Source organism: Zootoca vivipara, chromosome 2 (assembly GCF_965207765.1).
Source record: "Zootoca vivipara chromosome 2, rZooViv2.hap1.1, whole genome shotgun sequence".
Lineage (NCBI taxonomy): Eukaryota > Metazoa > Chordata > Lepidosauria > Squamata > Lacertidae > Zootoca > Zootoca vivipara.
The window spans coordinates 113,563,180-113,585,430 of NC_142584.1; the positions used below are offsets into that span (position 1 = coordinate 113,563,180).

The 22,251-nt window shown below is 49.2% G+C and overlaps 2 protein-coding genes across 3 annotated transcripts; both read left to right on the forward strand.

Moving 5' to 3' along the window:
* The first annotated feature begins 468 nt into the window (after positions 1–468).
* Positions 469–8,780, forward strand: LOC118080144 (uncharacterized). Of its 2 annotated transcripts, XM_060270715.2 has the most exons (5): positions 487–634; positions 1,365–1,444; positions 2,976–3,940; positions 4,728–4,854; positions 5,971–8,780. In XM_060270715.2, exons 3-5 carry the CDS (start codon positions 3,158–3,160, stop codon positions 6,813–6,815), a joined length of 1,755 nt encoding a protein of 584 aa, XP_060126698.1. In that variant the 5' UTR covers positions 487–634; positions 1,365–1,444; positions 2,976–3,157; the 3' UTR covers positions 6,816–8,780. The 2 variants fall into 2 exon arrangements, with proteins under 2 accessions (XP_060126699.1, XP_060126698.1); XM_060270716.2 differs by lacking the exon at positions 1,365–1,444 and having other exon boundaries at positions 469–634.
* A 4,374-nt stretch (positions 8,781–13,154) lies between these two features.
* Positions 13,155–21,041, forward strand: LOC148687093 (uncharacterized). Its single transcript, XM_088663942.1, has 4 exons — positions 13,155–13,257; positions 16,617–17,540; positions 17,684–17,810; positions 19,290–21,041. Exons 2-4 carry the CDS (start codon positions 16,755–16,757, stop codon positions 20,141–20,143), a joined length of 1,767 nt encoding a protein of 588 aa, XP_088520068.1. The 5' UTR covers positions 13,155–13,257; positions 16,617–16,754; the 3' UTR covers positions 20,144–21,041.
* The last annotated feature ends 1,210 nt before the right edge of the window (positions 21,042–22,251 follow it).

Consider the following 22,251-nt stretch of genomic DNA (forward strand, 5'->3'; position numbering starts at 1 on the left):
TCCTTAGAGAAAAAGGTGGGGAGAATGCAATATTTTTTTGTTATGTTTTTACAGGTGTTGCAAAGCGCCCAGAGTTACTGGGGCAACCCAGCCAGACAGGTGGGGTATAAACAAAATTAGAAATAAAATTATAAAAAATATATTGGTGCGCATCAAACACAGCTCTTCCTGAGTTAGGGGGGTCTCCACCATCCTCTCCCCTAGGGATCTTGCGTCTTCATAGCACAGTGGCAGGCAGAAATTCAGCAGGCAAAGCTTTTCCCTGACATGGAAATGCAATGCTGTGCCTGGCTGCACCTGTTAAATGTCTGCCTGTCACACTGCTGCTTAAAGGACAGGGCTTTATTTTAATTTTTAGGTGTATCTGGCCTTGTGACTTGTCCCTGATGGCTGTCCTAGAATATGAGAGAGAGGTGTCTGCAATAAGGGTTAAAAACAATAAAGCGCCATCCAGGCAGTTCTCTGCTTCCTAGAGAGGCCAGGAAAGGTAGGAGGCTGCAAGGGAAGGTCTTCTTTCCTCTTCCCTTCAGTGCCCTGGCGAGGAATCCTTTCCTGTGTTTTGCCACAGAGGAAAACCAGAGCCTTGGCAGGACATTCCCAAGAGGGATTGCAGGGCAGCAGCTGCAAGGAGCTGGTGAGTTGGAGGAAGGAGAATGGGGTGATCTTTGTGGGGGGGAGGAGGTTTCACTGGGGTTGGGGGGGATTACTTTTTGCACTGTGGAAAGAGTGAGGGGCATTCCCCCCAAATGTGTCCGGAAAGAGAAAATTGTATTCACTGGCGCATTGCTGCTGCGCTGTTCGTTTTGAGCTGCTTTCATTGGCATAATAGGGTGGTGTGCAGTTCTATCATAAGACAGAAAGACAAATGGTCAAATATTTGGGCAGGCAGACAAAACCAATTTTATCAATAAAAAAATGTTTGCATGCCCCTATTCGCTAAAATATATCAGAGTGGTTTACAACAAACGAGTACAAACAAACACACGCTAAAGTAACATGTAAAAATGAAAACCCAGGATCACCCACTAACTATTTTTAGTAGGCTGCATAAGTCTGGCAGCATGGAAAAGTTCACAGCAGACTTTTAAAGATTAAAGAGAAGGCATCCATTGGATCTCTGTTGAGCCTTCCACAGGATTGGGCCAATGACCCTAAAGGCTCCTGTTTCTTGCTGCTCTCAGTTCAGCCTGGATGTGATCCCTCTGATCTGAACCAGGATATAAGGATCTTCAGGTGGCCTTATAGTGAAAGTTGCTTGCCAAAAATGTACATATTAGGCAAAAATGCATAGAAAGGTTTGTTTTAGGTCAATTGGGCACTAACAATGTTTTGATCCCCCTTTCTTTTTCCTTTTCTCTTTGTAGAAACATATTTTCCTGGCCGTAATCATATTTTGATAATCCTATTCCACCCTGGGCTCTTTTGGGGGAAGGGCAGAGTACCGGTATGTACTGAATAAATATTCCCCTGGAAGGGTCTTGAATACTTCTCCCTTGAAAGGGGAAAGCTAGAAACCTGGAGAGTATTTTATTACTATCATTATTATTTCTTTGTGTTATCCAGATGTTTCAGACTACAACTCCCATCAGCCTCAGCCAGGGCAGGATGGCACCGATGGGAGTTGTAGTCCGAAACTAAATGTCAGGAGGGCCCTGGAGAAGGCTGATGTATATACTGTAAAGCTCTATATCTAGGGCAAGGGTAGAAATTTGGTTTACTAATTTTTATTCTTAATTACATTTGCATACCGCCTTTCATCCATAGATCTCAGGGAGGTTCACAGCATTGAAATACAAGATAAAACCACAAATGCATAGTGAAAACAAGAACAAAGGAAACCAATAACCCCCATCCCTCCTAACTTACACTTCCTGGAAATAATATGTGACCGAAACACAGGGTTCCTTCAAAATGTGCTGACCTTTAAAGCCCTTAAACGGCCTCTGTCCAATATACATGAAGGAGCATCTCCACCCCCATCATTCTGCCCGGACACTGAGGTCCAGCACCAAGGGCCTTCTGGTGGTTCCCTCGCTGCGAGAAGCCAAGTTACAGGGAACAAGGCAGAGGGCCTTCTCGGTAGTGGCACCCGCCCTGTGGAACGCCCTCCCACCAGATGTCAAAGAGAAAAGCAACTACCAGACTTTTAGAGGACATATGAAGGCAGCCCTGTTTAGGGAAGCTTTTAATCTTTAATAAATTAGTGTATTTTAATATTTCTGTTGGAAGCCGCTCAGAGTGGCTGGGGAAACCCAGCCAGATGGGTGGGGTATAAATAATAAATTGTTGTTGTTGTTGTTGTTGTTATCCGAAATTTGCAGTGCCGTTCCCCAGCCAAAAGGATGTGTATGAAACTGCATATATTTGTGAGACATAGAATATAGCAAAAATGTGTTCCGTTAGTGAAAGTTGCTTGCCAAAAATGTACATATTAGGCAAAAATGCATGGAAAGGTTTGTTTTAGGTCAAATGGGCACTAACAAAGTTTCATGAGGAATGTTTTTTTAAAAAGGAAATTGCCAAAGGATTCCCTTTCCAGCATGACAATGTACGCCAAAATATTGTCATGCCTTCTCATCAGGCAAAAAACAAAGAGGTGTGAACCTTGAAATGGGAAGAGGGTGCAGCGCATGCCGCCTCACATCTTGCAACATGAGTGGCAGCGGCCTGAACCCATGAAAGAGGTGGCAAAATTGCAGCGAGAAACACCACCGGGTTGAGGGGGATACAAACAGAATTATTCAGAAATCAAATGTCATGGAAATAAGTGCTATGCCATAATTGCCATATGCATTGCTAAACTTGTTTCCGTATGCCACTTGTGCCATATGCCATTGCATTGCAGCTCAAATATTATGCGCAAAATAACAGGGAAATGGAATAAACTGCAGTGTGAAGGCAGCCAAAAGCCGTCTGCTCCAAAAGTAATTGCACTTTAACAGCTCTTTCTCCTTCTCTCGGTTATCTTCTTTCAGGGAGAAGGCCCAGTCGCCAATTGAGAACGCCCCCAACTTCTCTTTCGGTACCAGTTTGGCAAAAAGAGACTCCGATTCTCTTGTTTGGATGCTTAGCCATCTGTGCTGGCACAATGTTTCCCTCGGATGTGTGCTAAGCCCTATGAGTTTGAGAGCCACGGCTGAGGGAAGGCCAAGACGAAATGGCCGCTGAGGAAGGAGGCGCCTCGCCATCCCTGAGCCTGCAGTTCCGGGTTGCGCTTGGACAGCATGGCGGTATAAAAACAGAGGCCCAGGATCCGGCTGACGCCAACAATCACGATATCCAGATGGTGTGCATTGGCGAGCCTCATGGGTGGACTGCCTCGACCCATGTCAAGCCGGAACTGGAGGAAGTGCATTGGGAAACCCGAGAAAATGAGGTGTTCTTGAAGGCGAGGCCGTCCCCTCGCTCAGGGTGGGGAAGCCTGCCACCGTGTCAGGAGGCCCTGCCTTGGGACGGGGTCAAGGTGTTCCCAGCCTCCTTTGAGGGAGCGCTCACAACTTGCAAATGGCTGGCCAGAGAGTGGGGGTCTCGGCAGAGGACACCCGCCTCTGAAATGGAAGGGCAACGAGCGACTGGCACACCGACCAGTGCCAGAGCGAGGAGGGGCAGCAGGAAAGGGAAGGCCACTGTTCTTCTGAGCGGTGCAGTCGGGGCAGAGGCCCGGCGCCAGCAGTTCAGGCGTTTCTGCTACCAAGAGGCCGAGGGTCTGCACAATGCCTACGGCCAACTCCGGAGCCTGTGCCATCGATGGCTGAAGCCGGAGAGGCACTCCAAGGAGCAGATTTTGGAGCTGGTGATATTGGAACAGTTCCTGGCTGTTCTGCCCCCAGAGATGCAGAGCTGGGTCAGGGAACGGGAGCCTGAGACCTGCGCCCACGTGATCGTCCTGGCTGAGGATTTCCTGCTAAGGCAACAAGAGGCAGAACAATTGGGGCAGGAGGTGACTGGAGCGGGGGTCGGCCTGAAGTTTGGGAGGTTTAATGGGAATTTGCTAGATTAGGTGGGGGCAAGTGCCTGGATCTGTTGATAAACCAGAGTTTAACCTATAGAACTTGAGTGGGTGTGCCAAAGGGGGCGCGGGAGTGAACTGGAAGTGTGGTATAGTGTGTAGAGCAGTGTGGTGTAGCGGTTGGACTCTGGCCACATCCACAGTATACACTGTAGAATCCTAGAACGATAGAGTTGGAAGGGACCACGAGGGTCGTCTGTTTCCACCCCCTGCAATACAGGAATCTTTTGCCCAACATGGGGCTTGAACCCATGACCCTGAGGTTAAAAGTCTCATGCTGTGCATTCAAAGCACATTCATCACACTTTTTGCAGTCATGACTTCCCCCCCAAGATTCCTGGGAGCTGTAGTTTTGCCCCTCATAATGCCATCCAAGCTCTGCTTAGAAAATCCTTCCTGATGTTTAGTCGGAATCTCCTTTCTTTTAACTTGAATCCATTGGTTCCTTGTGGTGCCCAGAACTGGACACAGTGTTCCATGTGTGCTCTGACCAAGGCAGAATAGAGCCATACTATTACTTCCCTTGATCTGGACACTAGACTTCTGTTGATGCAGCCTAGAATAGCATTAGCTTTTTTCACTGCTCCATCACAATTGGTCATAACATTCCACTGCAATTTAACTTTATGAAATGACTCCCACCCCGGTCTCCCTGCCGCCTCTAGTGGATCCTTTCCCTCTCCCAGCTCTGACAGAAACCTTTCCGCTCTTCTTACAGGAGCTGGGACCCTTTGTGGAGGTGATGGTGAATTCTCCTGAGGGAGAGCATGTTCCATCAGATGCTTGGCAGAAACCGCTCTTCAAGGAGATCAAGCAGAAGGGCAACAGAGATGCAGAAACACTCGGTATGGAGTCGGTTAACTAGCAGGTGGGAGGGTGAGGAGCTAATAATATACCTGAAGGAGTGTCTCCACCCCCATCGTTCTGCCCGGACACTGAGGTCCAGCTCCAAGGTCCTTCTGGCTGTTCCCTCACTGCGAGAAGTGAAGTTACAGGGAACCAGGCAGAGGGCCTTCTCGGTGAAACACCCTCCCACCAGATGTCAAGGAAATAAACAACTATCTGACTTTTAGAAGACATCTGAAGGCAGCCCTGTTTAGGGAAATTTTTTAATGTTTGATGTTTTATCATGTTTTTTCTATTCTGTTGGGAGCTGCCCCAAGTGGCTGAGGAAATCCAGCCAGATGGGAACGGTATTATTATTATTATTATTATTATTATTATTATTTAATATTATTATTAGTAATTATTATTAATAATATTAGAAAACTTATAAGCAAAAAGAAGGCCACACCACTCATTCATGGCTCCCCCCAAGGAATCCTGAGAACTGTAGTTTGTTAAAGGTGGCAAGAGTTGTTAAGAGACAGTCCCGTCCCGTCCCCCAACTTTATACCCCTCACAGAGTTACAGTTTAACAGTAGTTTAACAGTCAATCAATCCCTCTTCCACAGGAACTCTGTGAACTGTAGCTCTGAGAGGGGAATAGAATGCCTCCTAACAGCTCCCAGCACCCATAACCACCTACATTTCCCAAGATTCTTTGGGTGTGGATTAAGCCATTACAGTTGTACCTTGGTTCTCGAACGGAATCCATTCCAGAAGTCCGTTCGACTTCTGAAAATGTTCTAAAACCAAGGCACGGCTTCTGATTGGCTGCAGGAGCTTCCTGCACTCAGCCGGAAGCTGTGTTGGATGTTTGCAAACTGGAACACCTCACTTCCGGGTTTGTGGCGTTCGGGAGCCAAAATGTTTGAGTCACAAGGCGTTCCAGAACCAAGGTTTAATGTGGTATCATACTGCTTTGAATGTATAAGGCTGGAAAAAGTGACATTAGATGGGAAACCGCTTCAATTTTTAAATTATTCTTAAGTAGCATCTAAATCTTGTTAAATAAAACTAAAAATGATTTGGCGGGGGTGGTGGTGGTGTCGATGACTCAACTGTGTCTTTTCCTTCAGACAGCCGTACGACGTCCCAGGAGGAGGAAGAGCTCGGGCAGCAAAGAGGTTCGGAGTTAGCGGAAGCACGCAGGATGTTCCTGGGCAAATCTGCCAGCCACCTCACGCTGAGGAGCGAGAGCTTTGAGGAAGCTTGCGGATCAAAGCGGCAGCAGGAGTGGCTTCCTGCGATGACATGGGGGGCGCCGTTGCACCGGTCGGAAGCTGACGGGCCTGTTCCCGAGGCGGCGCTCCATGGCGTGGCGGTCAAGTACCTTTGCCCCGAGTGCGGCCGGAACTTCCAGCACAAATCGACCTTAATCCGCCACCAGAAAATGCACACGGGCGAGAAGCCCCACGTCTGCCTGGAGTGTGGAAAGAGCTTCCGCCGCAGGGACAAGCTGATCCGGCACCAGAGGATCCACACGGGGCAGAAGCCCCACGAGTGTGCCGAGTGCGGGAAGAGCTTCCGCGAGAGGGGGAAGCTCACCAACCACCAGAGGATCCATACCGGCGAGAAGCCCTACGCCTGCCCGGCCTGCAAGAAGACCTACCGCTGGAAGGAGGAGTTTGTGAAGCACCTGAGGATCCACACGGGCGAGAGGCCCTACGGGTGTCTGCACTGCAGCAAGGCCTTCATCAGCAAGGCCCACCTGGTCTCCCACCACCGCAGCCACACCGGGGAGAAGCCGTACGAGTGCACCGAGTGCCGCCGGCGGTTCTGCAGCAAGCAGAGCCTCGCCAAGCACCAACGGGTCCACGCGGAAGAGAACGCCTACGAGTGCCAGGACTGCGGGAAGGTCTTCCGCTATGTTTCAAACTTCGCCAAACACCAGAGACTCCACACGAGCGACAGGATCCTCTAGTGAGGAATAATTTATACAGTGGTACCTCGGGTCAAGAACTTAATTTGTTCCGGAGGTCCATTCTTAACTTGAAACTGTTCTTAACTTTAGCTAATGGGGCCTCCCGCTGCCGCCGCACGGTTTCTGTTCCCATCCTGAGGTAAAGTTCTTAACCTGGGGTACTATTTCTGGGTTAGCGGAGTCTTTAACCTGAAGCGTCTGTAACCTGAAGCGTCTGTAACCCGAGGTACCACTGTAATAATTTATTTTATGCACCCTGCCCATCTGACCAGGTTGCCTTGGCCACTCTCGGCAGCTTCCCGCAGAATATACTAAAACACCACACACCGTCGTCACATGTCAAAAGCTTTCCGATGCAGGGCTGCCTTCAGATCTCTATGGAAAGTTGTATAATTACCTCCTTGGCATCTGAGGGCAGGATGCAGGAAGGTAGCCAGGATTTATGGTGGGGTGGGGTGGGGTGGGGCAGGACACACACATGTCATCCTCCTCTGTCTGGCTCTGTCCAGCAGATTTGGAATGAAACGTCTCAACAACCGTTCTTTTAAATTACTTTCTTTTGACCCCCAAGTGCCCGAAAAAATCTGTCAAAGCCTTCAGTTATTTGAAAGCTAGGAAGTTAAATAAAAAATAAACATCATCGACTGAGGGCTTTCTGCTGTATAGAAACTTCCAGTTGTTTCTAGGCTGGCCGTGCAGGTGCGCGCTCTCAGGAAAAAACGCCGGAAACAATGAGAAGCTTCCAGAACTGAGCTACTTGCAACGCGATTGGTCAGTTCACGGAAGCCATGCCGATCGCTCAGTTGGGTTGCCAGTTGTGTCACTAGAATGCACCACATCAACAAGTGACCTCAGCGAGCCTTTCAATTTCAAATATTCTGATTCTTTTAATTATTTTTATTTATTTACTTGATGGGGGGTAGCTGCCCTCCTGACCCCTCGGCTACACCCATAGGTGGGTGTTCCACAGGGCAGGCGCCACTGCCAAGAAGGCCCTCTGCCTGGTTCCCTGTAGCTTCACTTCTCGCAGTGAGGAAACTGCCAGAAGACCTTCGGAGGAGGACCTCAGTGTCCGGGCTGAACGATGGAGGTGGAGACGCTCCTCCAGGAACAATTATCATTCCATGATAAAAACCCACTTTTCCTTTGACACTGTCAGACACCACAGACACCGGGCTTCTCTCCTGAGGCTCCCAAAATCCCACCAGCCTGCAGACATGAGAGAATCCACTTGCTCGGTGGAAGGGCCTTATCTCACCTGCACATGCAGAAGGTCCCAGGTTCAATTGCCCAAAAGCATTTTCATGTTCAGCAGGGAAGAGTCTCCCTGCCTGAAACCCTGGACAGCAGCTGCCAGTCAGTGTAGACACTACTGAACTAGATGGAGCAACAGCCAAGTTCAGGAGAAGGCATCTTCCTATTATCCTGTTTATAACTGCTTATAAAACCTATTGCCTTGTTTCAGTTAGCCTTGTATGCTCGAAATCTTTGTATCCACATAAGGCTAGACAGCTGTGCATTTCTTTGTTTGTCTGAATGTGAGGAATGATGATCTATTTGTGCAAACTAAGCTATTCCTGCTAATTTGAGCAGGGAGACCCTCTGCTCAGTGGACAAACATTTTGAGAAGCAATTTACACAGCCGACCACCAACAGATTACAGTGACTTCAGTGGCAGAAACCACTTAAACCATTCAAGGGCCAAATGTGGACTTGCCTCGGACAAGAGTCATTTTTTAAAGTCTTGATAATGGAGAGAAAGGCTTCAGAACATTCTGACCGCAGAATCATAGCTGGACGGTGGAAGCATGAACGACCGCAAGGAACGTTTTTAGAGAAAGACTTGGATCTGAACTGGCAGGTCCCTTCCCTAAACCTCCTGGTCTCAATCCATGACATTGTGAGCCGGTGTTTCTATGTGCAGTTTAGGAAACGCTGGTAAAATTAGTAACACACTTTCTCAAATGTTTCTGTTGTGATTATTGTGACATACATGGGGGGTAGTAGTAGTAGTGGTAGAAATTATTACCTACCCCTCACCCTAAGATCCCAGGGCAGGTTAGAGCAATTGAAAAACATCATTAATTTTAGAAAGAGTGTAAAACAACTTGAAATTACAAAAATAAGTTGAGTCCTGAAAATATACACCTCAGGGTCGAAAGCATTGTTTTTTATAAAACCATGACTCGTGTGGTGAAAGTGAACACTGTACCTTTAAAGCACATTCTTTCCCTCAAAGAATTCTGAGCCTTGTAGTTTACCCCTCACAGTTACAATGCCCAGCAGCCCTTAACAAACTACAGTGCCCAGAATTCTTTGAGGTGGGAAGAACACACTCTGAATGTGCTTTAAAGGTGGTGTCTTGTATGAAGCCTGGGAAGGCTTTCTCTCTCCCATAACATTAGAAACGGAGGGGTCATCCAGTGAATCTGACTGGCTGGACTTTCAGGCATTGAGGTAGGTGGTAGAGCAGGCTTCTTCAAACTTGGCCCTCCAGATGTTTTTGGCCTACAACTCCCATGATCCCTAGCTAGCAGGACCAGAGGTCGGGGATGATGGAAATTGTACTCTCAAAACATCTGGAGGGCTGAGTTTGAGGAGACCTGTGGTAGAGCATCTGCTCTGCAAATAGGCAGTGCAGGGTAGCGGTTAGAGTGCTGACCTAGGACTTGGGAGATCAGGGTTCAAATCCCCACTCGGCCATGGTACTCACTGGCCAGTCACTGTCTCTCAGCCACACAAGGTTGGAATCCTAGAATCCTAGAGTTGCAAGGAGAATACAGGTTTTTGGGAGGGCAAAATGGGAAGAGGGAGAATCATGTACACGAACTTCAGCTCCTGGGATGCTGATGCTGCAGAAAGGTCGCTGGTTCACTCCCCAGGATCTCTAGGTAACACCAGGGGGGGGCGGGGAGAGAGACACTACCCCCCCTCCCGTCTGAAACCTTGGAGAGCCACTGGCAGTCTGTGTAGAGAACACTGAGTTAGATTATAAAAATCAGCCTGGTAGCTTCCTCAGTTTCTCACGTGTTTCCAAGGTCACACGTCTTAAAGGCTTTTCTTATTTTCACTTGTAATGCAAAAAGGGGGCATCTGTTGGGAAAGATTGAAATCTGCTCAGATGGATTTTGGTGGGGCTATCTCCTGGGTAAATGGGGTTAGGACTGCAGCCTAAGACACCTGCCTTAATGTCGGCTCCACTAAAACAGAAAATACTGTACATTCGCATATCATAGAATAGTAGTGTTGGAAGATTGGCAACAAAAACTACTAGAGTATGCAGAAATGGCAAAACTTAGTGGCAAGATAAGAATCCAGGGAATTTTTTGAGTTAGAGTGGAAATGCTTTATTGACTATTTAAAAAATCATTGTACACAACTAAAAACATTAACAGGATTGACATAAAGACGATTGTATGCATGAAAGGAAAGCTAATAATAATTAGGTTTAATTGGGAGATGCGGTTGGAAAAGATATACATAACCGCATACATGGGACAAAGGTTGAGGTGGGGAATGGGTTTTATAAATGTATAATGCAAAAAGATTTGATGTAAACAGAAAATCTAAAAAATATATAAAAACAAAAACAAAGGAAACACTCAATCAGGATTCGGACACAACAGCACTTCTGTGGTTTCCACTTTCCAGCAATTGGGATTCAAAAAGAAAGGCACAGAATTGGCTTCGGTGCTTAGTTTTTAAAGTTGGGAATGATGCAAATTATTTGCGGGACACCAGGGCAGTAATAACAAGCAGCTGCTCTTGACTGTTGATGCCGGACAAAGGAAAAGACCACAACAAATCTTCAGAGGTATATTATTACAGCGATAAATAAGACTTTTTAAATAAAAAAAATGCAACAATGTTGAATTATTAAAATCGTACCAAATTTATTAGTTAAAATCTTCGCTGCGGATGAAATATGGGAGGACTCCAAACTGTTGATATTTAAATATTTCTCGACAAAACTCAGGCCAGCACCATCTCCCCTGCGTCCTTGTGTCTTCTCTGATTAACTGTAAGGTCCGAGCTCCAGTTAAAGCTGCTTCTGCACTCAGAGCATTTGTATGGCTTCACTGTCTGGTGAGTCCTCTTGTGCAATTTTGTATGTTGCACCATGCAGAAGGGTGGCAGTGGGTGGAAATGGGGTTTTCCCCTCTATTGCTCTCCATTAAAATATTTTTAGGGTTGCCATACGTCCGGAATATCCCAGACATAGCCGGTATTAGAGATGGGAAGGCCTGGGGTCCCCCCCCCGATTTTTCCCGCCCCCCGGCCTTCCCATCTCTATGGTATTTGTCCCTTGTAAACAGCGTTTGGGCAGAAATTGCGTTTTTAAAGTGTCCGGGAAAATCTGGATGTACGGCAGCTCATGTCGTAAGTGTAGATTTTGGCACAAGAGCAAAATATTTGGACAAAACTAAAAAAAAGCTCAACAACTTTTGGGTCCAGATTGTCACTTTTTGAAATATGGCAATCCTAAACTCCTGCCAGGAATTTTGCTTTATTTCTCCCACTGTTTCTTCCTGTTCTCTCTTTATTCTCTCCCTTTACCCCTGTGATGAGCTCCTTGCAAGGAGATGGGCGCCTCCTGCATAAACTCACCCACTCTTTGCAACTTCTTGTGATACAGTCACTGGTTGGCAAAAAGCTGCAAAAAGGGGTTAGGTAAGATACCGGAAATGGCGTCATTATTTGACAAGAGGCATTGTCAAGTTTCTGATCTCTCTAGGAACCTGAGCTCTGTGGACTTAACCATCAAAGGACATGCTTTTGGAGAGCAAAGGAGGACAAAGCATGTTGAATCTTAAATTGTAAGATCCTTGGGGCAGGTGCCTTGTCTTCCTCTCATCTCTAAGTCAGTGGTGGGCAGAAAGTTGGCATGGATCTACTGGTTGATCTCTGGGAGGTTTGCAGTAGATCAGCAAGGATTTATGACTCCCAGTTGTTTAACAACAGCTGCAAAAAGCCCCAAACACACTCACACAGTCCTAAATTATTGTACTAAAACGGTTTTGTTTGTGTGGGAGCATTGTGAGTGCTATTTTATTATTATTATTATTATTATTATTATTATTATTATTATTACAGTATACCACAGTATACCCAGAATTTTATCACACCCTGTCTGATAAACAGTCTGATGAACCAAATTCATGCGCTCAGAATTTTCTATTGCTAAAATCACAGAACCATAGAATTGTAGAGTTGAAAGGACTCCAAGGCTTATCTAGTCCAACCCCCTAGCTGCAGTCCAGTGTATCTTTATCTAGACTGTGACTAATTGGGCATAGCTCAGTGGTGGAAAAGCTGCTTGGCATGTATAGAATCATAGAACTGTAGAGTTGGAAGCTACCCCAAGGGTCATCTAGTCCAACCCCCTGCAATGCAGGAATCTCAACTAAATCCATGACAGATGGCCTCCACTTAAAGACCTCCAAGGAAGGAGAGTCCACCACCTCTTGTGGGAGTCTGTTCCACGGCTGAACAGCTCTTGCAGTCAGAAAGTTCTTCCTGATGTTTAGTCGGAATCTCTTTTCATGTAACTTGAAGCCATTGGAGATTTTAAAGCAGAGGTTGGATGGCCATAGTTCATGGATGCTTTAGTTGAGATTCCTGCATTGTAGGGGGTTGGACTAGATGACCCTTGGGTAATCTTCCAACTCTACAATTCTATGATTCCATGATTCCTCTTCCAACAAGCCTTTTGAGATTTCCCCCTTTCTGCATCTGTACTGGAGTTGTGTCTTTAATATTTATTTTTATCTTCAAGTCGGCGGTTCTTCATAGTTTCTCCCACCGCTCTTAACCAGTACACCACGCAGAGGCAATAATGCCTCTGAATAACACAGTTCTAGTTACAGGTAGGTAGCCGTGTTGGTCTGCTGTAGTCGAAACAAAATTTTAAAAAATTTAAAATTCCTTCCAGGAGCACCTTAGAGACCAACTGAGTTTGTCATTGGTATGAGCTTTCGTGTGCATGCACTGGCATCTGGAGAAATGTGCATGCACATGAAAGCTCATACCAATGACAAACTCAGTTGGTCTCTAAGGTGCTACTGGAAGGAATTTTAAAAATTTTGTTTCGCCTCTGAATAACATTTGCTGGAAACCACAGATGGGGGGAGAGTGCTCTTTTGCTCTGGTCCTCCTTGAAGATTTCCCATCAGGATGCTGGGCTGTGATCCCAAGGGATGCAAAACACAAATGGCCCTCAGCTTTCTGAGCAATTTGCTTTATGGCCATTCACCAAAGGGGTTAAGTTCATGGAGACTTGCATTTCCTAGAGATACTAAGAGGCTTTGGGAGCAGAGGGATGCGCAACTCACTTCCTGCCCCGCCTACTGTGGGAAAGCAGGGGTTTAAATTTCCCAGGCGATGCAGGAGGAGCGGTGGTGCTGATTCCCCCACCTCCCTTGTTCTTTTTAGGAAAGATCAGGTGAGTGGGGGGGGGAGTGGGTTTGCAGCAATAAGAGATGGGGAATTTCAGCAGAGAGATTCTCCGCCGGTATGCCTTTCGGAACTGGGTGACAGGCAGAAGTTGAACAGGTGAAGCTTTCCTCCATCATGGCATTTCTGTGTTTGGGAGCAGCTGTACCTGCTGAATTTCTGCACTGGGGTTAGCTTGTGACGGTGCCTTTTTCCACGAACACACGCCCTTCCTCTGTTGGATCCCTCTGAATCAAGGACCTAGGGAGGTAGCTCAGTCGGTAGAGCATGAGATTCTTAACCTCAGGGTCGTGGGTTTGAACCCCACTTTGGGCAAAAGATCCCTGCATTGCAGGGGGTGGGACTAGATGACTCTTGTGGTCCCTTCCAACTCTGCAGTTCTGTGATTTTATGCTTCCTGGCTTGAAAAAGCATTCAGTGGCTGCCAGCCACAATGTCTGCATTTTCCTTGCACTGAGAAAGGCATAATACGTCTCTGGATACCAATTTTTGGGAATCACAAGTGGGAGGAGTCAGTGCTGTTACACACTCATGTCCTGTTTGGGGTTTCGCATTGGGGTGTCTGGTTTTGCCACTGTGAGAAAAAAATGCTGGACTAGATGGGCCATTTATTTACTAACTAGTGGTTTTCAGCCCGTTCAATAACGGGCGCTAGAATCCTGGGGTTCGGAGAAGCGCTTGCGCAGCGCGTCTCCGAACCCTGGGACCTGTCCTTGCTGTCGGTGGCAGGGGGACAGGAACGGAGGAGGAGAAAGCGCTGCTTTCTCCTCCTCCGTTCCTCTCCCGCAGCCGCCGACAGGAAGCAGACATCCCAGGGTTCAGAGAAGCGCTTGCGCAGCGCTTCTCCGAACCCTGGGACCTGTCCTTGCTGTCGACGGCAGGGGGACAGGAACGGAGGAGGAGAAAGCGCTGCTTTCTCCTCCTCCGTTTCTCTCCCGCAGCCGCCGACAGGAAGCAGACATCCCAGGGTTCGGAGAAGCGCTTGCGCAGCGCTTCTCCGAACCCTGGGACCTGTCCTTGCTGTCGGCGGCAGGGGGACAGGAACGGAGGAGGAGAAAGCGCTGCTTTCTCCTCCTCCGTTCCTCTCCCGCAGCCGCCGACAGGAAGCAGACATCCCAGGGTTCAGAGAAGCGCTTGCGCAGCGCTTCTCCGAACCCTGGGACCTGTCCTTGCTGTCGACGGCAGGGGGACAGGAACGGAGGAGGAGAAAGCGCTGCTTTCTCCTCCTCCGTTTCTCTCCCGCAGCCGCCGACAGGAAGCAGACATCCCAGGGTTCGGAGAAGCGCTTGCGCAGCGCTTCTCCGAACCCTGGGACCTGTCCTTGCTGTCGGCGGCAGGGGGACAGGAACGGAGGAGGAGAAAGCGCTGCTTTCTCCTCCTCCGTTTCTCTCCCGCAGCCGCCGACAGGAAGCAGACATCCCAGGGTTCGGAGAAGCGCTTGCGCAGCGCTTCTCCGAACCCTGGGACCTGTCCTTGCTGTCGGCGGCAGGGGACAGGAACGGAGGAGGAGAAAGCGCTGCTTTCTCCTCCTCCGTTCCTCTCCCGCAGCCGCCGACAGGAAGCAGACATCCCAGGGTTCGGAGAAGCGCTTGCGCAGCGCTTCTCCGAACCCTGGGACCTGTCCTTGCTGTCGGCGGCAGGGGGACAGGAACGGAGGAGGAGAAAGCGCTGCTTTCTCCTCCTCCGTTTCTCTCCCGCAGCCGCCGACAGGAAGCAGACATCCCAGGGTTCGGAGAAGCGCTTGCGCAGCGCTTCTCCGAACCCTGGGACCTGTCCTTGCTGTCGGCGGCAGGGGGACAGGAACGGAGGAGGAGAAAGCGCTGCTTTCTCCTCCTCCGTTCCTCTCCCGCAGCCGCCGACAGGAAGCAGACATCCCAGGGTTCGGAGAAGCGCTTGCGCAGCGCTTCTCCGAACCCTGGGACCTGTCCTTGCTGTCGGCGGCAGGGGGACAGGAACGGAGGAGGAGAAAGCGCTGCTTTCTCCTCCTCCGTTTCTCTCCCGCAGCCGCCGACAGGAAGGACGCGCGCACTCTCCCCCCCCCCCGCCTCCTCCAACCGCCGCTCCTCACGGCCAGGGAGGGTTGTGAGGAGGCCTTCGCCGGCCTCCACCCTCGCTTTCCTGACGTGCCCTGCAGTGAGGCGGTGTCCGGCGGGAGCGGCGGTTGGAGGAGGCAGAGTGGGGGGAGAGTGCGCGCGCGCGCAGTCTCTGCTGTCCAATCCCTGTATCCCTGGGGCACATGCGCAGTGACCCAGGGACACACGGGACAGCTTGGACGCAGGGACATCTTGGACATTATTATATAGGATTATATTTTATATCCCACCTTACCTACGAGGAACTCAAGGTGGAAGACATAGTCCTCTCCAACTTATCCCCACAACAGCCCTTAGGAATAGGCTAGGCTGAGAATTGCTGACTGGCCCAAAATCACCCTGTGAACTTCATGGCCGAGGGGGATTTAAACCCTGGTCTCGCAGGGTCCTGGCCCAACACACCTTAGGGTTATTCCCTAAAAGAGCTGTGGGTGTTGATTGTATTGAATATGTATATGTATGAACACAGGCATGGAAGGAGAAATATGGGCAGGAGGGTGAAATAAATCTCTGCTAAATGAAGAAAATGTTATAGCTCAGGGGTAGATACCTCGCTTTGCATGTGGAAAGTCCCAGGTTCATAGAATTATACAGCTAGAAATGAGCAGGGAGGTAATCTATTCAATGCTTTTGTTCAATGTGTCCCTGTGCGGCCTCTGTTTAAACATCTCCAGCGGAGAGGCCATTGGTTTCTTGTGATATTTATCCAAAATCTGCATCTTCCCTGCGGTTTCCTCCTACAAGTTCTAGCCTAGGGTTGTCATATTTCAGAAAGTAAAAACCAGGAAACCCCAAAAGTTATTTATCTTTTTTTAGGAACACCTCAATAGATCAAGGGCAAATTTTCAATTCCGCATTTGAAATCCTAGTATATGTGGCAGCCCTATATCTAGTCCGATCCCCTGGGGCGACAGAGAATGACATTCACACCATTTGAAAACACTCTTGTTCCATTTTAAGAGTCATGGACAGTTGTTAGGAGACACACACACCCCATTCCCCTCACAGATCTACAATTCCCAGAGTCCCCCAGGAAGAGGGATTGATAGTTAAACCACTCTGGAAACTGTAGCTCTGTGTAGGGAAGAGGGGTCTCCAAATAACTCTCAGCACCCTTAGCAAGCTACAGTTCCCAGGATTCTTTACAGGAAGCCATGGCATTAAGTGCATATTGGGCCTCGCTTTGATCTAGCAGTGCCTGTCTTATATTCTTATAAAATTAGTATATCTCTCCCCCCTTTTTTTTCCTCCACAGGAAGCTTAAACTTCCCTTCCAAACCGCTTGCATGTCTGCACACCCAGCAGCTTCGTGAGGTCAACAGCTTCACAGCCTGGGCTGGCGGAAAGAACTGGTAACTTGGGCTCGGGCGGACGTTTGACGGGAAGAAATAAAATGGCAGCCAAGCCGAGGGACGGATTGGTGCTGGGTCTCCAGCCCGAGGCTGGGCCTCAACAGGGAGTGAAAACAGAGCAACCAGATCTAGCGGTCCTTGACCCAGGAATGGGGAACGTCCCTCACGTCTTGCAGGCCAGGAATACCAGGGAATTCTGGGAGAGAAACGTGCCGGGCCACGTTAAGCAGGAGCCACAGAAGGGGCTGCAGCACCCATGGGAGGCCCAGCTGCAGGAGTTCCTCCGAGCGATGGAGTCTTCCCACTCCGACGGAAGAAACCCGCACCAGCGGACGTTGGCATTGCGGGACGAGGCCCACCCCGCCCTGCCTCCTTCGGTGGGAATGGATGGCGCCAGGCCGCATCTGAGGGGAGAGATGACAACCCCTCTACTGCCAGGGCCCTGCAGAGAAGCCCAACAGCCAGCTAACAGCCTCTTGGCCAAAGAGACAGGAGAGTCCGGGAAAGTCAAGGAAGAGGTCCTGGGCGAGGAGGAGAACGGCGTGGCCGCTGGCATGGATGCCGAGCGCCAGCGCTTCCGGCAGTTCAGCTACCGGGAGGCCGGGGGGCCTCGAGAGACTTGCAGCCGCCTCTGGGATCTTTGCCACTGGTGGCTGAAGCCGGAGAGGCGCAGCAAGGAGCAGATCCTAGAGCTGGTGATCCTGGAGCAGTTCCTGGCCGTCCTGCCCTTGGAGATGCAGAGCTGGGTCAGGAAAGGCGGGCCGGAGAGCTGCTCGCGGGCGGTGGCCTTGGCGGAAGACTTCCTGCTAAGGCAGCGGCCCGAGCAGGTGAGCACCTGCTTCTCCCTGCTACCTTTCGGAGGCTTTCGGAGTTGCGGAGAGGGCAGAGATGGGCCACATTCACAACATACATTAAGGCACTATAACAGCCGGGGCTGGATAAGTAAGAACAATCTCTCCTTCTGTTTCAGGTGCCGGGGGTTTCCAAGGAGGGGGCTGCCAAGATCCCTGAAGTGGAGGCATCTCCCTTGGGTGCCTGGCCGAGGCCTCTCTTCAGAGAGATCAAACAGGAAGGCGACAGGGATGCGGCCTTGCTGGGTAAGGGTTCCTGGTGGCAGAGTTTTAACCACACAGTTGTTAACATTTTTGATTTGTCACCAGGTAAAAGGTTAGGTCAGTGATGGAGGCCTGCACCCCTATCAGCAGTAATTCCATTTCAGTCCGTAAATAAGCTGTTCCCTGAACTTAGGCTGCCCACTAAAATGGGATCTCTTAAATCACGGCTTCTGTAACTACAAGAGGGGGATTACAGGCCTCGCTCAGGTGTTCTGTGGTGGATCATTACATGTCCTTAGGTGCTGACAAAAAACATTCCTTTTTACCCAGGCCTATGGCTATTAGCCCAGAGTGGCTGGGGGAACCCGGCCACATGGGCGGGGTATAAATAATAAATTATTATTATTATTATTATTATTATTATTATTATTATTATTAAATAATCTATGGCCTGTAAAAGTGTGGGGGAGAGGAGTGTTATTATGAGGGCTATTTTATTATTAGGCTGTCTGTCAGTTTGCTTTATATTATGCTTCTATTACGATTTTGCCATTGATGTTCCGTGATACGTTTTTAATGTTGTACATCACCCTGGCATGCTTTGATAAAAGGGTGGTATATAAATTGAATATTAATAAGAATTAATTTTATGCAAGATATGTGGGGGAGAGTGCAGCCTATATTCGGACTAATGTGGGGTTTTTTTTGGGGGGGGTGGCACATACCAGCGATAGAATTGCCAGTAGAAGTGGCCCAAGAGGGCTGCCCCCACCCCCACCCCACCCCCTCATCCTCACTATACCTTTAAAGCATAATCATGTCACTTTAAACAGTTGTAGCTTCCCCCCTAAAGAATCCTGAGAACTATATTTTGTTAAGGGTGCTGGGAACTTTAGCTCTGTGAGGGGCCTCTCAGAATTATACTGTGCAGAATTAAATCCTGTGGAGGCCCTTGGGAAGTTGAAATCTGAGGGCCGACCTTGCAATACATTTTTTATTTTACCAACCATTTTAATAAACCAATTTTATTGCACAATAGTATTTTGATCCATTGTCGCAGGGCCCCTCAAAGGCACAGGGCCCATAGGCCAGTGCCTGCTCTATTTAGTAATCCGGCACAGGAATTATTACATTAAGAGGAGGATATCTGGGTGTGTAGGAACTACCCTACAATGATGAAATTCACATCCATTGCTCCTCCCATGTTTTCCTCTGGTCCTGCCCTGAGGGCATATGGCCCTCAGAAGGTTCTGCAGAAGGGAATGTGGCCCTCACAAACCATAGCTGCCAAGTTTTCCCTTTTCTCGCGAGGAAGCCTATTCAGCATAAGGGAATTTCCCTTTAAAAAAGGGAGAACTTGGCAGCTATGTCACAAACAAAGTCTAAACAGAGAACATTGTCCTTCAGGTAACCTGGTGCCAAGTTCCTCAGGGCTCTGCACATTAATAGCAAGCCTTTGAGCATGGCTTCGTAGCTAACAGGCAAACAGCAAATAACACTGAGTTTCTCTCCTTATTTCAGCAGGAGGTGGGCAGGAGCAGAACATACAAGAAAATCCCCGGAAACGGGAACCACACTGGCTGTTGTCAGGAAGAGGCGGGCAGAATGCCTCTGGCTGGCCCAATCGGGGCGAAGCATCTGCCAGCCAGGAGGAAGCGAACCCCGAGAAAGAAGGGGACAAGTTTATAAATTCCCAGGGCAGGTACGTGGAATTCGATGGGAATGTGGCCCAGCTCACCGTCCCTGCACCAAACGAGTCGCAGAAGCCGGGTCACGAGAGGCAGAAGTCCTGCGCCCACTGCGGGAAGGACTTCCAGCTGAAGTGCAACCTGCAGGCCCACGAGAGGACCCACACGGGCGAGAAGCCCTACAAGTGCTCCGTCTGCGGGAAGGGCTTCAGCACGAGGGCATACCTGATCACCCACGAAAGGATCCACACGGGCGAGAAGCCGTACCAGTGCTCGGACTGCGGCAAGAGCTTCTGCGACAACTCCAACCTGATAGTCCACCGGAGGACCCACACGGGCGAGAGGCCCTACAAGTGCACGGACTGCGGGAAGAGCTTCTGGGAGAGGCCGGTCCTCATCCGGCACCAGCGGATCCACACGGGGGAGAAGCCCTACAAATGCAGGGACTGCGGCAAGAGCTTCAGCCAGAGCTCGGGCCTCCTGGTGCACGAGAGGACCCACACGCGAGAGAAGCCCTACACGTGCGCGGACTGCGGCAAGAGCTTCGGCGGCAACTCAAACCTCAGGGTCCACATGAGGATCCACACAGGGGAGAAGCCCTACAGGTGCTCGGACTGCGGGAAGGTCTTCAGCGACCGCTCGCTTCTCATGCGGCATCAGAGCACCCACCAAGAGGGGAAGTGTTAGAAAAGGGGTGGTTGGGGGGGAGCAACACACGAACTCGAGTTCCATACTGTCTAGGAGAATGACATTTTGATGCACACATGTACGCCACTCACACATACATTTAATGTGCTGTGGTACTGCTTTAAACAGTCATGGCTTCCCCGAAAGGATTCTGGGAGCTGTGTTAAAGGTGCTCAGAGTTGTTAGGCAAGACCTCTATTCCTTTCACAGAGCCACAATTCCCAGGGCTCCCTCTGAAGAGGGAATAATAATACTAATAATATTTTTTTATTTATACTCCGCCCATCTGGCTGGGTTTCCCCAGCCACTCTGGGCAGCTCCCAACAGAACATTAAAAACACAATAAAAACATCAAACATTAAAAACTTCCTTAAACAGGGCTGCCCCCAGATGTCTTCTAAAAGTGAGATACTGTAGTTGTTTATTTCCTTGACATCTGATGGGAGGGCGGTTCCACAGGGCGGGCACCACTACCGAGAAGGCCCTCTGCTTAATCTCAAAGCATTCTGGGAATTGTAACTCTGCGATGGGAATAGAGGACTCTCGACACCCTTAGCAAACCACAGTTCCCATGATTCTTTTGGGGGAAACCATGACTGTTTATAGAACCGTAGAATTGTAGAGTTGGTCCTGAGGGTCATCTAGTTCAACCCCCTGCAATGAAGGAATCTCAGCTAAAGCATCCATGACAGATGGCCATTCAAAAACCTCCAGGGAAGGAGAGGCCACAACCTCCCAAGGGAGACCGTTTCACTGTCAAGCAGATTTTACTGTCAAAAAGTTCTTCCTGGTGTTTAGTCGGAATCTCTCTTTTTTTGTAACTTGAATCCGGCAGAAGTGTGAATGTGGCTGTAGTTGCCTTACGACCCACCCTGATTACGCCCAGACCTCTTTCTTTTTTTTTAATGCATCTTTCTGCCTTTTAATATGAACCACATGCCAAAATGGCTGAGTGGGAACACCTAGAAAGCGTCTAATGTCCGCAACCAGGCAATAAATAGCTTTATCAGGACTGACCCAAGATGCCAGAAAAGTGCAAGCCATTCTCAAGGTCCACAGAACTCTCCCATAAGGTTGGACGTTAAGCAAAGCAGGAGGGAGAAGGAGGGAGGAAAACACTCGCTCAGTCACCGGTGTAGCCGCAAAGTCACATGCTTTGAAAATCCGAATAGGAGAGCCACAGCAAATGCGCAGGGAATCTCTGGGATTAGGGAGGAGAAAGTGTGGGACCGTAGCCTTTGTAGGAGAACACCACACCGGGGGGGGGGGAATTAAAGGATGCGCAAGCGATTCACAGTCCACATTAAGCCGAGGTATGGCCAGACCGTGTAACTCAGGGGTCAGCAAACTTTTTCAGCAGGGGGCCGGTCCACTGTCCCGGACTATATTTTGAAAAAAAATATGAACAAATTCCTATGCCCCACAAATAATCCAGAGGTGCATTTTAAATAAAAGGACACATTCTACTCATGTAAAAACACCAGGCAGGCCCCACAAATAACCCAGAGGTGCATTTTAAATTAAAAAAAACACATTATACACTCATGAAAAACATGTTGATTCCTGGACCGTCCGCAGGCCGGATTTAGAAGGCGATTGGGCCGCATCTGGCCCTCGGGCCTTAGTTTGGGGACCCCCGGTGTAACTTAATGCAGACCTCATGGCTAGAGCGCCTAAGTGGTTCTTCACTGCCCTTTCCCTCCTCCCTCTGCTCTGCTTAACTTCCAGCCTGATTTCTGGAGAAGTGGAAAGCTTTGCTGACCGCTGAGTGAAGGGTTTTGCTAGTGTGGCAGCCATGGCTGCAGTGGCGCCCTTTGGATTCCCCCCCAGCACCCATAACTCTCCACTCAGGAAACGCCCTCTTTTGTTGCGAGTTGGTGGGAAAGTACAGTACATGGAACTGGGGGGGGGGGTGATGACGGGAGTCATATTCCAGCAAAAACCTGGAAGGCCGCAGCTTCCGCAGCCCTGTCAAAGAGACTAGTCCTTAAGCAAACGGCAGCAGGGGTGGCATGATGTTCGCAATTCCACTGCCCCTTTGACACATGTCATTTAGCAAGGGGAACGGAACCCTAGTAGTACCGTAGCTTAGTAGCGGTTAGGGGTAC